Here is a 14423-nt window from a genome sequence, read left to right on the forward strand (position 1 = left end):
ATTTACACATAAACACTACATTAACAACCAAGGCTTTAAGATAGTACATAAGCACAGCATTGACAATGTAACTTAAGTAAAATTATGATCAGGAAAATGTAGTAAAAATACTCAATGCAGACAAATCCCAACCAAAATCCTCACATTTTAGAAACAGGAAACGATCAAAACAGTTCTTTCATAATGGGCTTATCATTTCAGCTGTAACGTTACCCATATATTGTTGGGTAGTTTAATTTATAATAAAACGTATCATATTTTATAAACTACATGGGTTTTGTGTGCAAAAATCTTAATTTGTAAAGTAAATAGTAATGTAAGATGCCAGATTAATGTAGTATAGTAAAAAGTACAATATTTCTCTTTGAAATGTAGTGGGGTAGAAAAAGTGGCATGAAAAGGAAAGACTCGAGTAGTGGTTAGGTATTTCGGCGAACGAGACTAAAGGAGGGAAACAAATTTTTCAAGGGAAATTAAAAACAGTTTTTGGTAAGAACTCAAAAAGAGCGCAGTATGTTAAGGCAAAAACCCTTTCTCTGTCCCATGCAGTATGTTAAGGCAAAAACCCTTTCTCTGTCCAATATGCAACAGATTAACCATTTTACCACCATATACCAAAAATGCAATAGTATTTTTTTTTAGCAGGCGCAAAGAAATAGACACCTAACCATCTGACCACAGTGTATTATTATTATTGATATCAAATAATCTTTAGTTGTATTTCAAATTAGTCGAGTTGGGCGGGAAAGCAGCGGAACTGGCAACCTTAGCTAGCTGGTTAGTGGAGACGTATGCACACTCTGCGCACGACACACTTGACTGAGCGGAGCCACGCCACGAGGTTGACAATCATCATACTGCAATTAAGAAGCATTTGATAAAGTAAGTAATGGTTATTAAAGTAACGTTAACTATTGTTTATTGGCGCCATCTGTTCAAAAAACATTTGAATGAACGGAACGGATACTCTATCAATTTCATTCTACTTTATTAATGCGGAGTTAGCACTTTTTAGCTAACGTTAGCTAGTTTTAGCTAACGTTAGCGCGACACCCTGCTAACGTTATGCCAACAGGCATCCATTTTCGTACATGGCCGTCACCTTCAAAATGTCACGTTAGTTCACATTTTCTTACCAACCACTTTTCTTTAAAAATATCGACATTACTTGGGTGTGTTGATAACTAATGAGGCCAGGTCGAAACATCCCGTAATAGCCGTCCCGCTATTAATCGGGATTAGCCAAAAGTAGCGCAAGATAATTTTGCACACTTCGCTGGCAAATGAATGGTTAACTTCAGCAGTGATGTTAGTTAGTAAGTTGTGTTACCTTGATAAGGTTAACGTTAGTCGTAAAGGGGTTTTTATGTAACTTGGCAAACGTAAGTACAACCCAGTGTATTTGATATTTGTCCTTAGCTAATGGTTCGCCCACAATTTAGCTATGTCTGGTGTTTTAGCTAAAGTTAACATTAGCTAGCCTAACGGTGTCGTTGCGAAAAGCACGAGGTCGGTGGTTAAGGTTTCGTAAGACACTTGCTGTGCATGGTTCAGAATTGTCTTTTAATGTTCACATTTTACAGCCAGCTACTTGCATTTTACCAGAAATTGGCTGGTGGATTGTGCTAATTGTAAACCCTGGGGCTGTGACATAATGTTAATCCTTTGAAAGGTTACTTTTGTGGGACAAAAGAAAAAATGCTTTTAAAGGCAGGGTCGATAATGTTGAAAAGCTTGCTAGATAAATTCAAAAGTAGCATCTCCTCGGGGCTCCGTCTAGCCCCTCCCCCCCTGCCCTCAGGGCTTCCTCACACACAGAGACGTGCTCCGCTGCTTTAGAGCAGAGAGGCGAAAGGACCAATAGACTCACGGCAGACATGTTGACATGTCACAGTAGGAAAAGCACAGGTGTATTCAAAACCATTAACGATGGCTGCATTCTGTGATACTTTATGGAATTGAGCCATCGTTAATGGTATCAATTTCAGCTGTGCGTTTCCTACTGTGACAAGTCAAAAAGTCTTAGCAATAATTAGCCTGTGCCTATGTTATTTATTTTTTATATATATATGCGCCTATGCTTTCAGTCTCTGCAAGATTTGGAATGATTAAGATTTCTCTTGGCACAGCTACCAGAAGACTTGCAACTTTCAGAAAGGTTGCTCACGTCAAATCTGCATCGGCAAGCTGAGTTTGCAGCTGCGCAGTAACGCTCAGCCCAACCCGGAACTTCACTGGGCTCTGTCCAGAGCAATGGGATCTATTGGTCCATTTATTTAACTGTCTATGCACATCAACTACAGATGACAGCTCTTTCTCAGACTCCATACATTATTTATTGCTGTCGGGGTGTAAAGACCATTTCAAACAATATATAGGTAGATATAAGTGTTGAAAATATTTACCAACCCTGCCTTTAACAAAGACCTAGCATAATTAATGTTACATAAGAAACATTTGTATTAATCCGTTTGATTTTTATTTTTTTCTCAAACTGATTTGCTTTGCTGAGTCTCCAGTAGGATTCATGTAACAGTAACCAGGCTGTCTCACCATTATCACCAGTAACATTGCACAATTGTACTACAGTTCTAGCATCTGAATGTTTAATTTCTTTTTTTTTTTCAGGTGAACAAAAATGGACGAGTGGGATGAAGGGGTAAGCTAGCTTCCTGTCAAAGCAGCAACGAAAAAGAACAGTTTGTCAATTATTTCCAGCTTTGTTGTTCTTGGCATGGAGCCAGACCGTCAACACATGATATGAATTTACTCATCTTTACAGGAAACTTGTACTCGTACTATTGCACTAACCAGCCACACCTCAAGTGAAGGTATGTTTATGCCTCTGTATGCAAATTATTCAATTATTTGCCATGACATTTGAAGCTTCAATAGTGCTTGTACATTCACTTTTCACATGTAAAATGAACTGTCCTTGAGCATCTTCTGAATCACCTCTTGTAACTAAAAATAAAGGGTACAAGCAATAACTATATCATTTAATAATTTAAGATGATTCATCATTGGACATGAACACCTTTTTAGGCACACAAGGAGACTCCTGGAACACTGGTGTTAGTGACTTTGGAAGGGGTAAGTGTAGAAAGGATTAACGCTAACCACCGCTGCCCTAGAGGAAATTGATGAATGTTTTTCTGTTTCTCTCCAGGTCGTGGTGGCAGAGGCAGACAAGGAGGATTTAAAAGCTCATTCTCCTCAGGTTCCAACCCATCTCATATTTATTTAAAATTAGTAAAATGGTTGTTAGTTGAGTCACTGAACAGCATACTTTGACTTTAAATAGCGTAAGTAACATTATGAACTGCAAAACATCAGTTTTGCTTCACACTTTAATGATAAATGCAGTGTGCAAAACTATGTATTCAGTTAAATTTCAAGACACTTTACAGAGAGTAGGTCAACGGTCATTTAGAGATTGTCATGCCTACACTTCTGACGTTTTTTTTAAATGTGCAGTTTTTTGATTGTTGAATTTTGTTTTATTTGCTTTGTATGTTAATGCTTGTATAAAGCACTTTGAATTGTGCTCATACATTTGCCTTGTTTTGTAGGTGGTGATGAGAATGGGAATGGTAAGCATCGCGCAGTATTTAACTGGTGTTAGCAGTTACTCAGCAGACATGAAAATCACTCACCTTTCGGTGAAATTCGCCATTTTGAAACCAACATAGGTGACCTACGTAAATCGTGTAGATTTGATGAGAAAATGTTTAGGGGGGGGTGTAAGTACTCGGGCCTGGTGCCCGATTCCTGACGTATGACTATTTTAGAAAAATAAATAAATTAAAAAGTCCACATGGGATTTGTTTTGATGCGCTGGATTTAACCATACTGTCTATGGATTTAACCAATCATCGAACTTCCACCAACCCATGAAATGAGTTCCACCAACCAATGAAACAAGTTCTAGCCAATCACATGCAAAGTAGGGTGGGTCTTTGCCGAAATGTCAGAGTGCGGTGCTGCTGTGGTCTCCGTGGTACCGCGGCGAAAAAAAAAAATGGGAGGCCAAGTTTATCAAACTTGGAGCATGTAGATACAGGCAACTTTAGTTGAGAAAGTAGTTAAAACAAATGGCGCTGGGCATAAATAGAGGACAAGAGGAAAAGGATGGAGACGGGAAGCCGTTAAGCACTTGGTGCCTCAAACTGAGGGAGCCGGGTGCTGCTTCTGCAGCGCATGTTCAAGGAAGAGACTGGACGGCAGCAGCGGTAAGACAGGGCTTACTAGTCATTAGATGCTAATCACAAAGCTTCGGTCCGTGAACTTTGTCATACGACTACGTTACGGCAACCACCGCTACTGTTGCGACTTTACTGACCGACTGTGATACAAACAATACGTGTGCACGTTCATAGCGGAGCATAATTTGTAACATCTATCTGAAGCCCAAACTACCGTGACAAAGCTGTGTGTTTGGAATCAGCATGGCAGGTATTTAAACATAATGGCCTTGTCCCAGAGTTTAGACGTCTAGCTATATGAAAAAATAAAAAATACGTTTTTAATAAATAAAAAATAAATGAAGCAGCTAATATCAACATGGACAAAATCATGAATGTACTAATTTGCTGTTTTGTGATTCAAAATTTTTTTTTTTTCAAGAAGAATTTTTGTGATTATGATTCATTGTAGGATTATATTATTGCAATATGCAAATCCACATTGACTCTTTATTTAACATATGGTTGGAAGAAGTAAAAATGAATACAAAACTGTTTAGTTTTTAAAAATTATGACTTATTGTGTAATATCAGAAGGACTTTAACTGTTTTGCCAGTCAAACTTAAATGAGTGCATATTGAAATATTAAACTGTTGGTTGGCAAAAAATGCATCTCAAAATGCATCAGATTGATGCTTTAAAATCTGGAATATTTAAAATTTTCTTCTGGGGGAGCATGCCCCCGGACCCACCTAGATGGGTAATATCCTTCTTACCTTTTTCACCCCTGACCCGTTTTCATGCCTGCTCAGTGCTACTGATCCTCCAATTTGTTTTCTTTTAGATGGGGGTAACTGGAACAATACAGGAGGAGATAGAGGTGGTTTCAGAGGCAGAGGTGAGACATGAACTGTAATTAACCACAGACCAAAAATGTACTGTTCTACTTCAGATTTGACTGTAAAAGTTGTAGTCCTGAGTGAAATGTTAAATACAGTGAAACGAAAACTTGATAGTTGGTGTAAATGTTCAAATGCTTATATTGTGTGGTAATGCTATAATTTTGTCCTGGCTGTACAGTAGGAATGCATGATATAGCGGTTGCTGATATATTATTCGTTGAGAAGTAAGATATTAAAATTACTATTGTTTCAGTAATGAAATTTCAGACCTCCGCCATGTTCAAATTCCAAATTGAGAGGCCATAAACAGGATTTTTTTTGTCAGGATCTCATTTGTCCAATTCAGACGCCACATTAATGCAGCCAAAATCAGACCTGCCAACCTGTACGCATTTTGCGTAGTAGATAGCAATTTGGCATCAAAATACGGTGATACGATTTGTCACTTTAAACTACGCGAAAATCAGGTTGGACCGTCTCAGTCTAACACTTGATTGTAGTAGGCGGCTAAAACAGCGTAGCAGCCACGAGCATGCTGGAAAAAAACTAAAGAGTTTGGCCAATCACAGCGTCGGGTTCCTTCCTTCTCCTCTCGGCTACTGATAGTAAAACGAAAGCATCAAATGCAAGTGTTGTTTCCTCATTCCCTTTGGTTTCCCCCATATATCTATGGGTTTCCCAAAGGGAGGACGGTGCTTGCCAAGGTAAACTGATATGATGTAAGAAATTATGAAATTGTGAAATGAATTAATTTACGTAACCTACTTGTCAACTTTGGAGAAATATTATTGATAAAGCCATGTGACCGGCAGGTAACGTCAAAGGTTATCTGCTACTGTAGCCGAGCTGCAAGTCAACGCTGAACTGAGCGGTGTGTTTTCAGTGTTAAACACTGCTGCAGATATTCATGCACGACTGTTGGTGGTGATTTCCAGAGGTGGAAGACTTACTCAGATTATGTATTGCAGTTAAGTAGTTATTTTCTAGGGTTTAAAATGCATACAGATTTGACATTTAATGGCATTTTTTCCACGTGTGTGCCGCCGTGTTCATGAACCAGAACTTTGACAATAAATCAGTAAGTTGCTACTCAAGTATTTCAGGGTTGGCAGGTCTGCTAAATGCTCTATCTCGCAACTTTAACAAAAGTGAAAAATAATTTGTATTATAATAAACACTAGTCTCTCTGTTTGAAATATGGCTTTCTTGGAGGAAGTCAGCTTGCAGTTGCAAGTATCAAAACATTCATAGTAACTTAACAAACCACAAGAAGCATCCTGAATGAGACTGGTTCCTGAGACAATTGTCATCAGGGAGTTGACTATTAAACAGTCTGAACAATATATAGAGAAAATATTGTGTTGTATTAGCAGATAATTTTTTTTCAGTTGGCAGATTTTTCAATTGAATGCTTTGTACAGGATTTTTTTAAAGGAATTGTGTCCTGATGGCATGTTTATTCAATCAGGGCGTGGCAGAGGATCTGGCAGGACGGATCGCAGTGAATTCAATGGTAATGTCTTTATATATTTGGTTCTGAGAATGCTGGAATCAGGTATATTCTGACCGTGATTGACCTAAAGACATTTCAGCTGACTACATGAATTGCCTTGATTTTACAGGAGATGGTGCTGGAGAGTGTGAAAATGGTTGGTGCTGTTTTTTTCTTCTTTCTTTTATCCCCCTTCACACAGGTGTCTGTTGACTGAAGGGTTGGGTACCGCATTCGGTACTTCTTTGGGTACCGACCGAATTACGTCAGTACTACCGAGGACCAATTCACGTTAAATTTGCCAAATTTCGGTACCTGAGAGGGAGTATGCGCAAGCTTATCTGTCCTCTCTGCATGTTGACAGAGCAGGGCTCCGACACACGCAGAGGTGCATACGGAGCCTGACTGACAGATGGAGATTGTAGGCCTAAGTGTTCTCCTGTCCGGTGACTAACAGGCTGCAGGTTGTAGGGCAAGGCAACTTTATTTGTATAGCACATTTTAGTAACAAGGCAATTCAAAGTGCTTTACTTAAAACGACGATTAAAAAAAATAGATTAAGATACAAGAATAAGTTGCAGTGTAAGAAGTTCATTTGATAGGTTGTGGGATGGGTTTGGGAGAGGGAGATGTTGTATTTTGTGTTTGAAAAATTTTCAAAGTAAATAGGTTGTGAATTATTTTTTCACAAATTAATTTCTGTTATTAGAGAGGGAAAGTACTGTTAAAAAGTATCCAACGGTATCCAACCCTAGTTGACTGTTTTAAACCTGAAGTTATTTTCCACAAAGTAATACTAATTATCTAATGTATGTGAATATTTATTTAAATACTGTATGTTTTGACCAGGGTTGAGAGGAGGAAGCAGGGGAGGAAGAGGCAGCAGAGGAGGTGGTTTCAGACAAGGTATTTCTTTAGGGCGGGCATCTTCAACATGGAGTCCTCCAGAGTCAATGCAGAGGGGCCTCCAAATTTTTCAATAAAAAAAGAAAGTCTTAACATTAATCTAACATTAACAAATATAAATCCCCACTGATGCTGGCCTATAGGTAAGGTAGTCACTAAGGTAGCCATCCACAGATAATCCTTTCCATTTACTGTGCCATGTGTATGATTTTATAAAATCATGCCAACAATTATTAGGATATTTTATTTGCTTATTCTGTGCAAAAAAGATATGTATCAATGTTCTACGCAGCCATACACGTTATTGTAGGCCCAGTTTAATACGCAATTTTGTTTAATACAATATAGTAGGAAGTCCCTGCTCTCTTTCAGTTAAGGGGTTCTTAGCGTTGAAGACTCCTGCTTTAGGGTACCTGCGGGGACTTAAAAGTATTAGCCTTAAATTTAATATTCAAAAAACAAGGCCATAGAAGTTTTTAAATTTTATTCACAAAGTATTACATTTTGTTTACAAAGGTCTTTTGTTCAGGCACCTAGATAAATATATTTTTATAGTATAAACAACCTCACAAAGCTATTGTAAATTAAATATTGTATTATATACAATATTATATTTTACATTTTAATTTACAATTTTTTCTTTCCTTGACCTAAAATCCAATTATTTTTTTATTACATGGCTGTGAAGTTGGCATTCAATTTTATCTTAGGTGGTCCTTTTATTTAACTTGATTTAGTCATGTTGTAGGAAAGCAGGCCAGATATCTTCTTATAAATGGTTTTCTAAAAACCAGAAGTTTTGCTAATCAAGTCTTAATTTGAATGTAATGAGCAGATCAATAATGGTAATAATGTGTTAAAGGTAATGACCAGGGTGCCAAAGGAGGCTTTGGAGGAGGTAAGTAAGCATCACTTAATCTTTTGGAAGAGCATTTATTTCATGTCTGTTAACATTGGTCAGTGGTGAGTGTGTATCTTGTATCATTGCAGGCTACCGTGGGAAAGATGAGGAGATCTTCTCTCATGGTTTTGATGATTTACTAATTTTAGCTATTCAGTCGGAATTGTAACATTTTACTGATGCGACTGACATCTATATCTGACACAGGGCGTGAAAATGATCCAGAAAGGAAGGATGCAGACGATGGTGACAGTAAGTTAACAAACTAATCAGTGTAAATATATTGAGCAGTCCCGCAGTATCATTAAGCAGGCCTCCACCACATAACATTTTTCCTTTGTGACCTGTAGGGCCAAAGGTCACATATGTTCCCCCAACCCTCCCTGACGATGAGGACTCCATTTTTTCCCACTACGAGTCAGGCATTAACTTTGACAAGTATGATGACATCATGGTGGATGTTAGTGGAACCAACCCACCGCAGGCTATCATGGTAAGAAGTGCTGAAATAAAATATTTCATAAATTCGTTGAGAAATATTTAAAGTCTATTTATAGTAGCTGCTTCGTAAGACATTAAAAGCAATTTAGTGCTTTGGAAAGTGTAATTGGGTGAACAATTCAATGCCAGATACAAAACACATTTTGCAGTGGGGCATCTCGGAACACAATTTCACTCTCTACCCACTACTTGCGGCTGCACGATTAATCACAGTCATTCTGTGCGATTACATAACTGCAAGAATTGTGCGGTTTAAGTAAACTAAAAGGTGTGCTTTGTGTGATACCATTCTGTCTGCACTGCAGTCTCCTCGTAACACCCTTCACTTAACAGACAGTATTAGCAGATGAAGCCACCTTGTCTTAAGTTTGGCGTTTTTATTTTTTACTGTTGACTCACTTTATATTGTCCAACACTGCCCACCGGTCCCTCTCCTCGCTTGCTTCACCACTCATACACTGACTCCACTTATTAACTCATCTGGATTTATTAAGCGCTACCCTGTAACCACGTCAACAAAATAAATGACCAACCAGCACCTGTGTTGTCTGGTTACGGGAGTGTCAGAAGTGTAAATGGTTTCACAGCATCTAGACTTTAAGAAGAGGTTGTACAAATTAAATTTTGTAACTTAAGTTATATTACACCCATCATAAATATCAGTTATAAGGGCATACAAAATTATTTTAACAATTTATTTTTGTTCCATTTATTTTATTTGTACTGTGGAGCAAAGGAAAAAAGAGCGGATGACCGTTTGGTGAAACAGACAGGTCTGCAATAATACAGCAGCAGAGGTGTGCCGCTGCTAAATGTATGTAGTGGAAACACTGATATTTTAACTTGTCTGACGAGCTTCCAGCTCACTGGGATGTCTACCAATAAAATCAGACCTTTAAGGGTGTACCTTAAACATCCATATGGTAACAAATGAACTGTCCCTTAAAGCTGGTGTGTTTCATCTGTTGTATAAGTGGTGGATGGACTGCTCAGTCAACATTTCAAACCTTTTTTCCTTTAGACTTTTGATGAGGCAGCATTGTGCGAGTCCCTGAGAAAAAATGTCAACAAGTCTGGTTACGTGAAGCCGACCCCTGTGCAGAAGCACGGCATCCCAATCATCTCTGCTGGCAGAGATCTCATGGCCTGTGCCCAGACTGGATCTGGTAAAACGGTGAGATAAGAGAGAGCAAACACTGGCCTGTTACTTTGCTTGTGGATTGAGTATAACTATTTTTCCTCTGCCAGGCTGCATTCCTGCTCCCTATTCTGCAGCAGCTGATGGCAGATGGTGTAGCAGCCAGCAGCTTCAGTGAGCTGCAGGAGCCTGAAGCCATCATTGTGGCCCCAACCAGGGAGCTCATCAACCAGATTTATCTGGAGGCCAGGAAGTTTGCTCATGGGTACCGTATACTGTGGCTTTTACAATTTTATTTATTTTTAAACCAAACCCCTTAATCACCCAACAAGATGTTTAAAACGCTCCCAGGGCTTAAAGTTCTGTGCCACTGTGCCAGAATTCCAGCTCAGGCCATTTAAGAAAATTAACACAATTATTTGTATAAATACTACTGGTTGTTTTTGCTGCAAGGAAGAGATCACTAAAGCAAAACTTGGAGAAGCGGCTTGTCAATTAAATGAGGATAGCTTGTCCCCCTCAAAGGTCAGGCCACTGAGTCTGTGCTGAAGTTGATGCTAGCTCTGTGGCTGACCCCCACCAGCAGGTAGCAGGCAAGATACGGGGGGCTTGGGTCTTGGGAAGTTGTGGCATTTATTCACTGACAAACTGTACACCCCCTCCCCTCCGTTCCTTCCCCTAACCCCCAAAAATATTTTAGCCACAAACATTTTCCTTGCTTTCAACCATGTACATCCCACAAATTAAAGATGCAATGTATACCTTTTATGCACATTCTCCTGGCTTCTAATCTGAGTCATCTGACTGTTGTAGGACATGTGTGCGTCCAGTTGTGGTTTATGGTGGAGTCAGCACTGGACACCAAATAAGAGACATCTTAAGGGGGTGCAATGTGCTGTGTGGAACACCAGGGAGACTGTTGGATATGATTGGAAGAGGAAAGGTAAACAAATTTAGAAATGTTCAGTAATTTGATAACTTCAAAGTTAAAGTTTGAGGTCTTTTATTTGAAAGTTTATACTGTAACTGAATGGTGTGAATGGCTCCAGGTTGGGTTGAGTAAGCTGCGGTACTTGGTGCTCGATGAGGCTGACCGGATGTTGGATATGGGGTTTGAGCCTGACATGCGCCGCATGGTGGGCTTCCCTGAAATGCCATCCAAAGAGAACCGCCAGACTCTGATGTTCAGTGCCACTTACCCAGAAGACATCCAGAGGTCTATTTCTTGTTTAATCACTTCTTTTTTTTTTTTTTTTTTTTTTTTTTTACATTAGAAGTGAGCTTAGCATGTATGAATATGAAACTGTTTTTTTCAGAATGGCAGCTGACTTCCTCAAGACAGACTATTTGTTCTTGGCTGTGGGTGTGGTCGGGGGAGCCTGCAGTGATGTGGAGCAGACATTTATCCAAGTCACCAAGTTCTCCAAGAGGGAGCAGCTCCTTGACTTTCTCAAGACCACTGGTAAAATTTTCCATAGCGATTTTATCAGCCTCTTGGTTTCCAAACTTCCGAAAACATCAAAATAAAAGCAAGGACAATAGTATATTTCTTAAATTATTTGTGTAAAGGATTAGAATTCTATCAGACTACACACTAAAAATGTTTTCGTGATGCTGAAAAGGCTTGCAGCTGACCATGTATTCAGATAGGTTTGGAAACCCAAAGGGTCATTTGTACAGAATAATGCATATACAACATATGCCTGTAAGTTACATAATGCTACATTGCAATATATAACTTTTAAAGGTGAAGCACTCTGCAGCTCTTGCAGGACTGAATAATGCATTACAGCTCAAAATATAACCTTGTTGTATTCCACAATGGAACAGGAGCTTGTGTTGATTGTCTTAGTCTTAATTTTGACGACTGGTGTTTGTTGCAGGAACGGAGCGCACCATGGTGTTTGTGGAGACCAAGAGACAAGCTGATTTCATTGCCACTTACCTGTGCCAGGAGAAGGTTTTGACTACCAGCATTCATGGGTAAGTGTTGTGTCCAGGAATCTATATTTGTACTTTGGTTTTAATGCAGATAGTAATGAGTTGTGTTGTCTGGCAGTGATCGTGAGCAGCGGGAGCGAGAGCAGGCTCTGGCAGACTTTCGCTCTGGCAAATGTCCAGTCCTGGTGGCAACCTCGGTAGCTGCCCGTGGTCTGGATATTCAAGATGTACAGCATGTGGTGAACTTTGATCTTCCTAATAACATTGATGAGTATGTCCACCGTATTGGGAGAACTGGCCGCTGTGGTAACATTGGGAAGGCGGTGTCTTTCTATGACCCCGAAGCTGATTGCCAATTGGCCAGGTCCCTCGTCACAATCCTGTCCAAGGTAAGAGAGCCATTTGCTCCAGAAAGGCATCTGAAAGGCACCAATTTTTTTTTGACATTTCTATTAAGCTTTTTGTATCACTAATAAGCAGTAATACGCTTTCTGCATGAGTTATTCTCCCTGGGAAAACATTATTGTTAGGTAATTTAAGGCAAAGGAATTGTGCATCATTAGGAAGGACTTAAGTCACAATCAGTGTTGGCCTTTAATGTTTCCATATGTTGACTGGGGTTGACAGGCCCAGCAGGAAGTGCCCTCATGGTTGGAGGAGTCAGCATTTAGCGGCCCTGGGGCCACAGGCTTCAACACCTCCAGGAAGGGCTTTGCCTCAACGGACTCTAGGAAGGTAACTGGGTTGACTATTCTGTCTTATAGTTGCTTGTTTTTTTTTTCCCCTCTGGACTATTTGTGATCTCAGTGTAGCCGTCTGTCCTCTCACTTTCGGTCTGCTGTGTCCTCTGTCTTCTCACTGTCCTCGTATGTGTCCTCAGGGAGGATCTTTCCAAGACAACGATACGAGGAGCCAGCCTGCTGCTCAGACTGCAGATGATGATGAAGAATGGGAATAGAGGGAATATTAGAGCAACACACAGCATTGACCTGAGTTATTTTTCTTTATAGTTGTAAGTATTTTAGTTTGAAGGAAAAAAAAAAACGTTTGTATTAGGCCAATCAAAGTTTAAAAAAGTCAAGCGAGAGGAGTGGGGAAACTAGGTGTTTTTGTATGACTGACAACTCTTAGAGGTGTTCACTGACTGGCATATTGTGGAAACTGTTTTTTTCTTCTAAATCATCACTTGCATTTAACATGGTTAATAAGGAAAACAATGTGTCTGACCAATAGTCAAAACTTGAGGATGTTATAGTCCACTGTATTTTGTTTTGTTACTAGAATAACTATCAATAAATAATTGTTCAAACCAAAGCTTACTTTATTTCAAATGTGTTGACTGTAAGGTAGTCCAGTACTTGGTTAATGTATTAACAAAAGCATTAACCCATTAAGGGAGTCCTACCTGAAAAACCTGATTTATTTTTTTTATTTTATGAATTGAGAAGAATAGCGGGCATTTAAATGGTTGAATGATAAGGGATAAATTGTCTCATTGCGTTGGTGTTGCAAGTAATGGGGCTGCTGAGGTTTAATCTCACAGTAGTTTGTTCAAATCACTGCCATGTTTGATAAGAATAATGGCAGAGTTCTTCTGTGGTCCTTAAACTCGTCCACAGGAATCTGCTGCTATGACTTAGTATTGGTGTGGCAACATAACCCTGCAATGATGTACAGGTAAAATACTTGATTGCAAATGGTGCAAGCAGTGATTCTGGTGAGTTAAATCAGTATTCCATTAAATATAAAGCCATGATGTTATCCAGGGGGAATAGTTCATCTAAGTATAAAGGCTTGTGGCATAGGAATAACATTGCTCCTTCAGCCCATAATTTCAAAAGTATTTTCAAGGTGATGTGTTAATTACAGTATTAACATTCAACTGTTCTTCAGTGATTAACTGCTGAACATTGAATGCAATGATCATTCCTAACTACTATACTATATGACCAGCTGGACTCGAGCAAAATGTACAAACCAAGCCCGTTTTCTGTGTACAGGCTTTTAAGTTCAGGACAGAAAACAAAATGCCATCACTGCAACATTATTTGCAAATATACCATCCTTAGATGGTACAATTTTAAACACTGGCCATGTTAAGTGAATGGTTAGAGCAGGCGCACATATACTGAGAGGCATATATCTCGACGCAGAAGTCCAGGTTTCGAATCCGACCTGTGGCTATTTCCTGCACGTCTTTCCCGTTTCTCACTTAGCTGTCCTGTCAAATAAAGGCGGAAAAGCCCAAGTAGTAATAAAAAAATACATTAAAATACGCTGACAATTCCCTAATGTTTAAGATCCTAAATGGCAAGGCTGCTCTGCATGAGTATTTTCAGAGCCTGTTCACTCCCTATCTAACTCCCTATTAGCCCCATTGTACCAACCCGGAATTTTCCAGAGAGTGGAAGTTCTCCCCTTATTAGACTTTCTCTGGTATTTTCCTTTCTACTTTTA

General features: G+C 39.3%; 1 protein-coding gene across 3 annotated transcripts; it reads left to right on the top strand.

Moving 5' to 3' along the window:
* The first annotated feature begins 734 nt into the window (after nt 1-734).
* On the top strand, nt 735-13280 carry ddx4 (DEAD (Asp-Glu-Ala-Asp) box polypeptide 4). 3 transcript variants are annotated; one of them, XM_028572254.1, is made up of 23 exons: nt 736-882; nt 2629-2659; nt 2783-2831; nt 3013-3093; nt 3170-3220; nt 3573-3593; nt 5030-5083; nt 6556-6600; nt 6710-6736; nt 7429-7485; nt 8348-8383; nt 8476-8511; nt 8594-8638; nt 8737-8879; nt 9909-10061; nt 10136-10290; nt 10839-10968; nt 11075-11241; nt 11342-11487; nt 11909-12008; nt 12085-12355; nt 12594-12701; nt 12847-13280. In XM_028572254.1, exons 2-23 carry the CDS (start codon nt 2639-2641, stop codon nt 12922-12924), a joined length of 1974 nt encoding a protein of 657 aa, XP_028428055.1. In that variant the 5' UTR covers nt 736-882; nt 2629-2638; the 3' UTR covers nt 12925-13280. The 3 variants fall into 3 exon arrangements, with proteins under 3 accessions (XP_028428056.1, XP_028428055.1, XP_028428057.1); XM_028572256.1 differs by having other exon boundaries at nt 738-882; nt 3046-3093; XM_028572255.1 differs by lacking the exon at nt 3573-3593 and having other exon boundaries at nt 735-882.
* The last annotated feature ends 1143 nt before the right edge of the window (nt 13281-14423 follow it).

This window comes from Perca flavescens, chromosome 24, assembly GCF_004354835.1.
Source record: "Perca flavescens isolate YP-PL-M2 chromosome 24, PFLA_1.0, whole genome shotgun sequence".
Taxonomy (NCBI): domain Eukaryota; kingdom Metazoa; phylum Chordata; class Actinopteri; order Perciformes; family Percidae; genus Perca; species Perca flavescens.

Coding starts and splice junctions, on each gene's coding strand:
- ddx4 (XM_028572254.1), top strand. CDS start 2,639: ATGGACGAGTGGGATGAAGGG. Junction 7,486..8,347: donor AGGAGGTGGTTTCAGACAAG/GTATTTCTTTAG, acceptor AATGTGTTAAAG/GTAATGACCAGGGTGCCAAA. Junction 11,488..11,908: donor TGACTTTCTCAAGACCACTG/GTAAAATTTTCC, acceptor TGTTTGTTGCAG/GAACGGAGCGCACCATGGTG.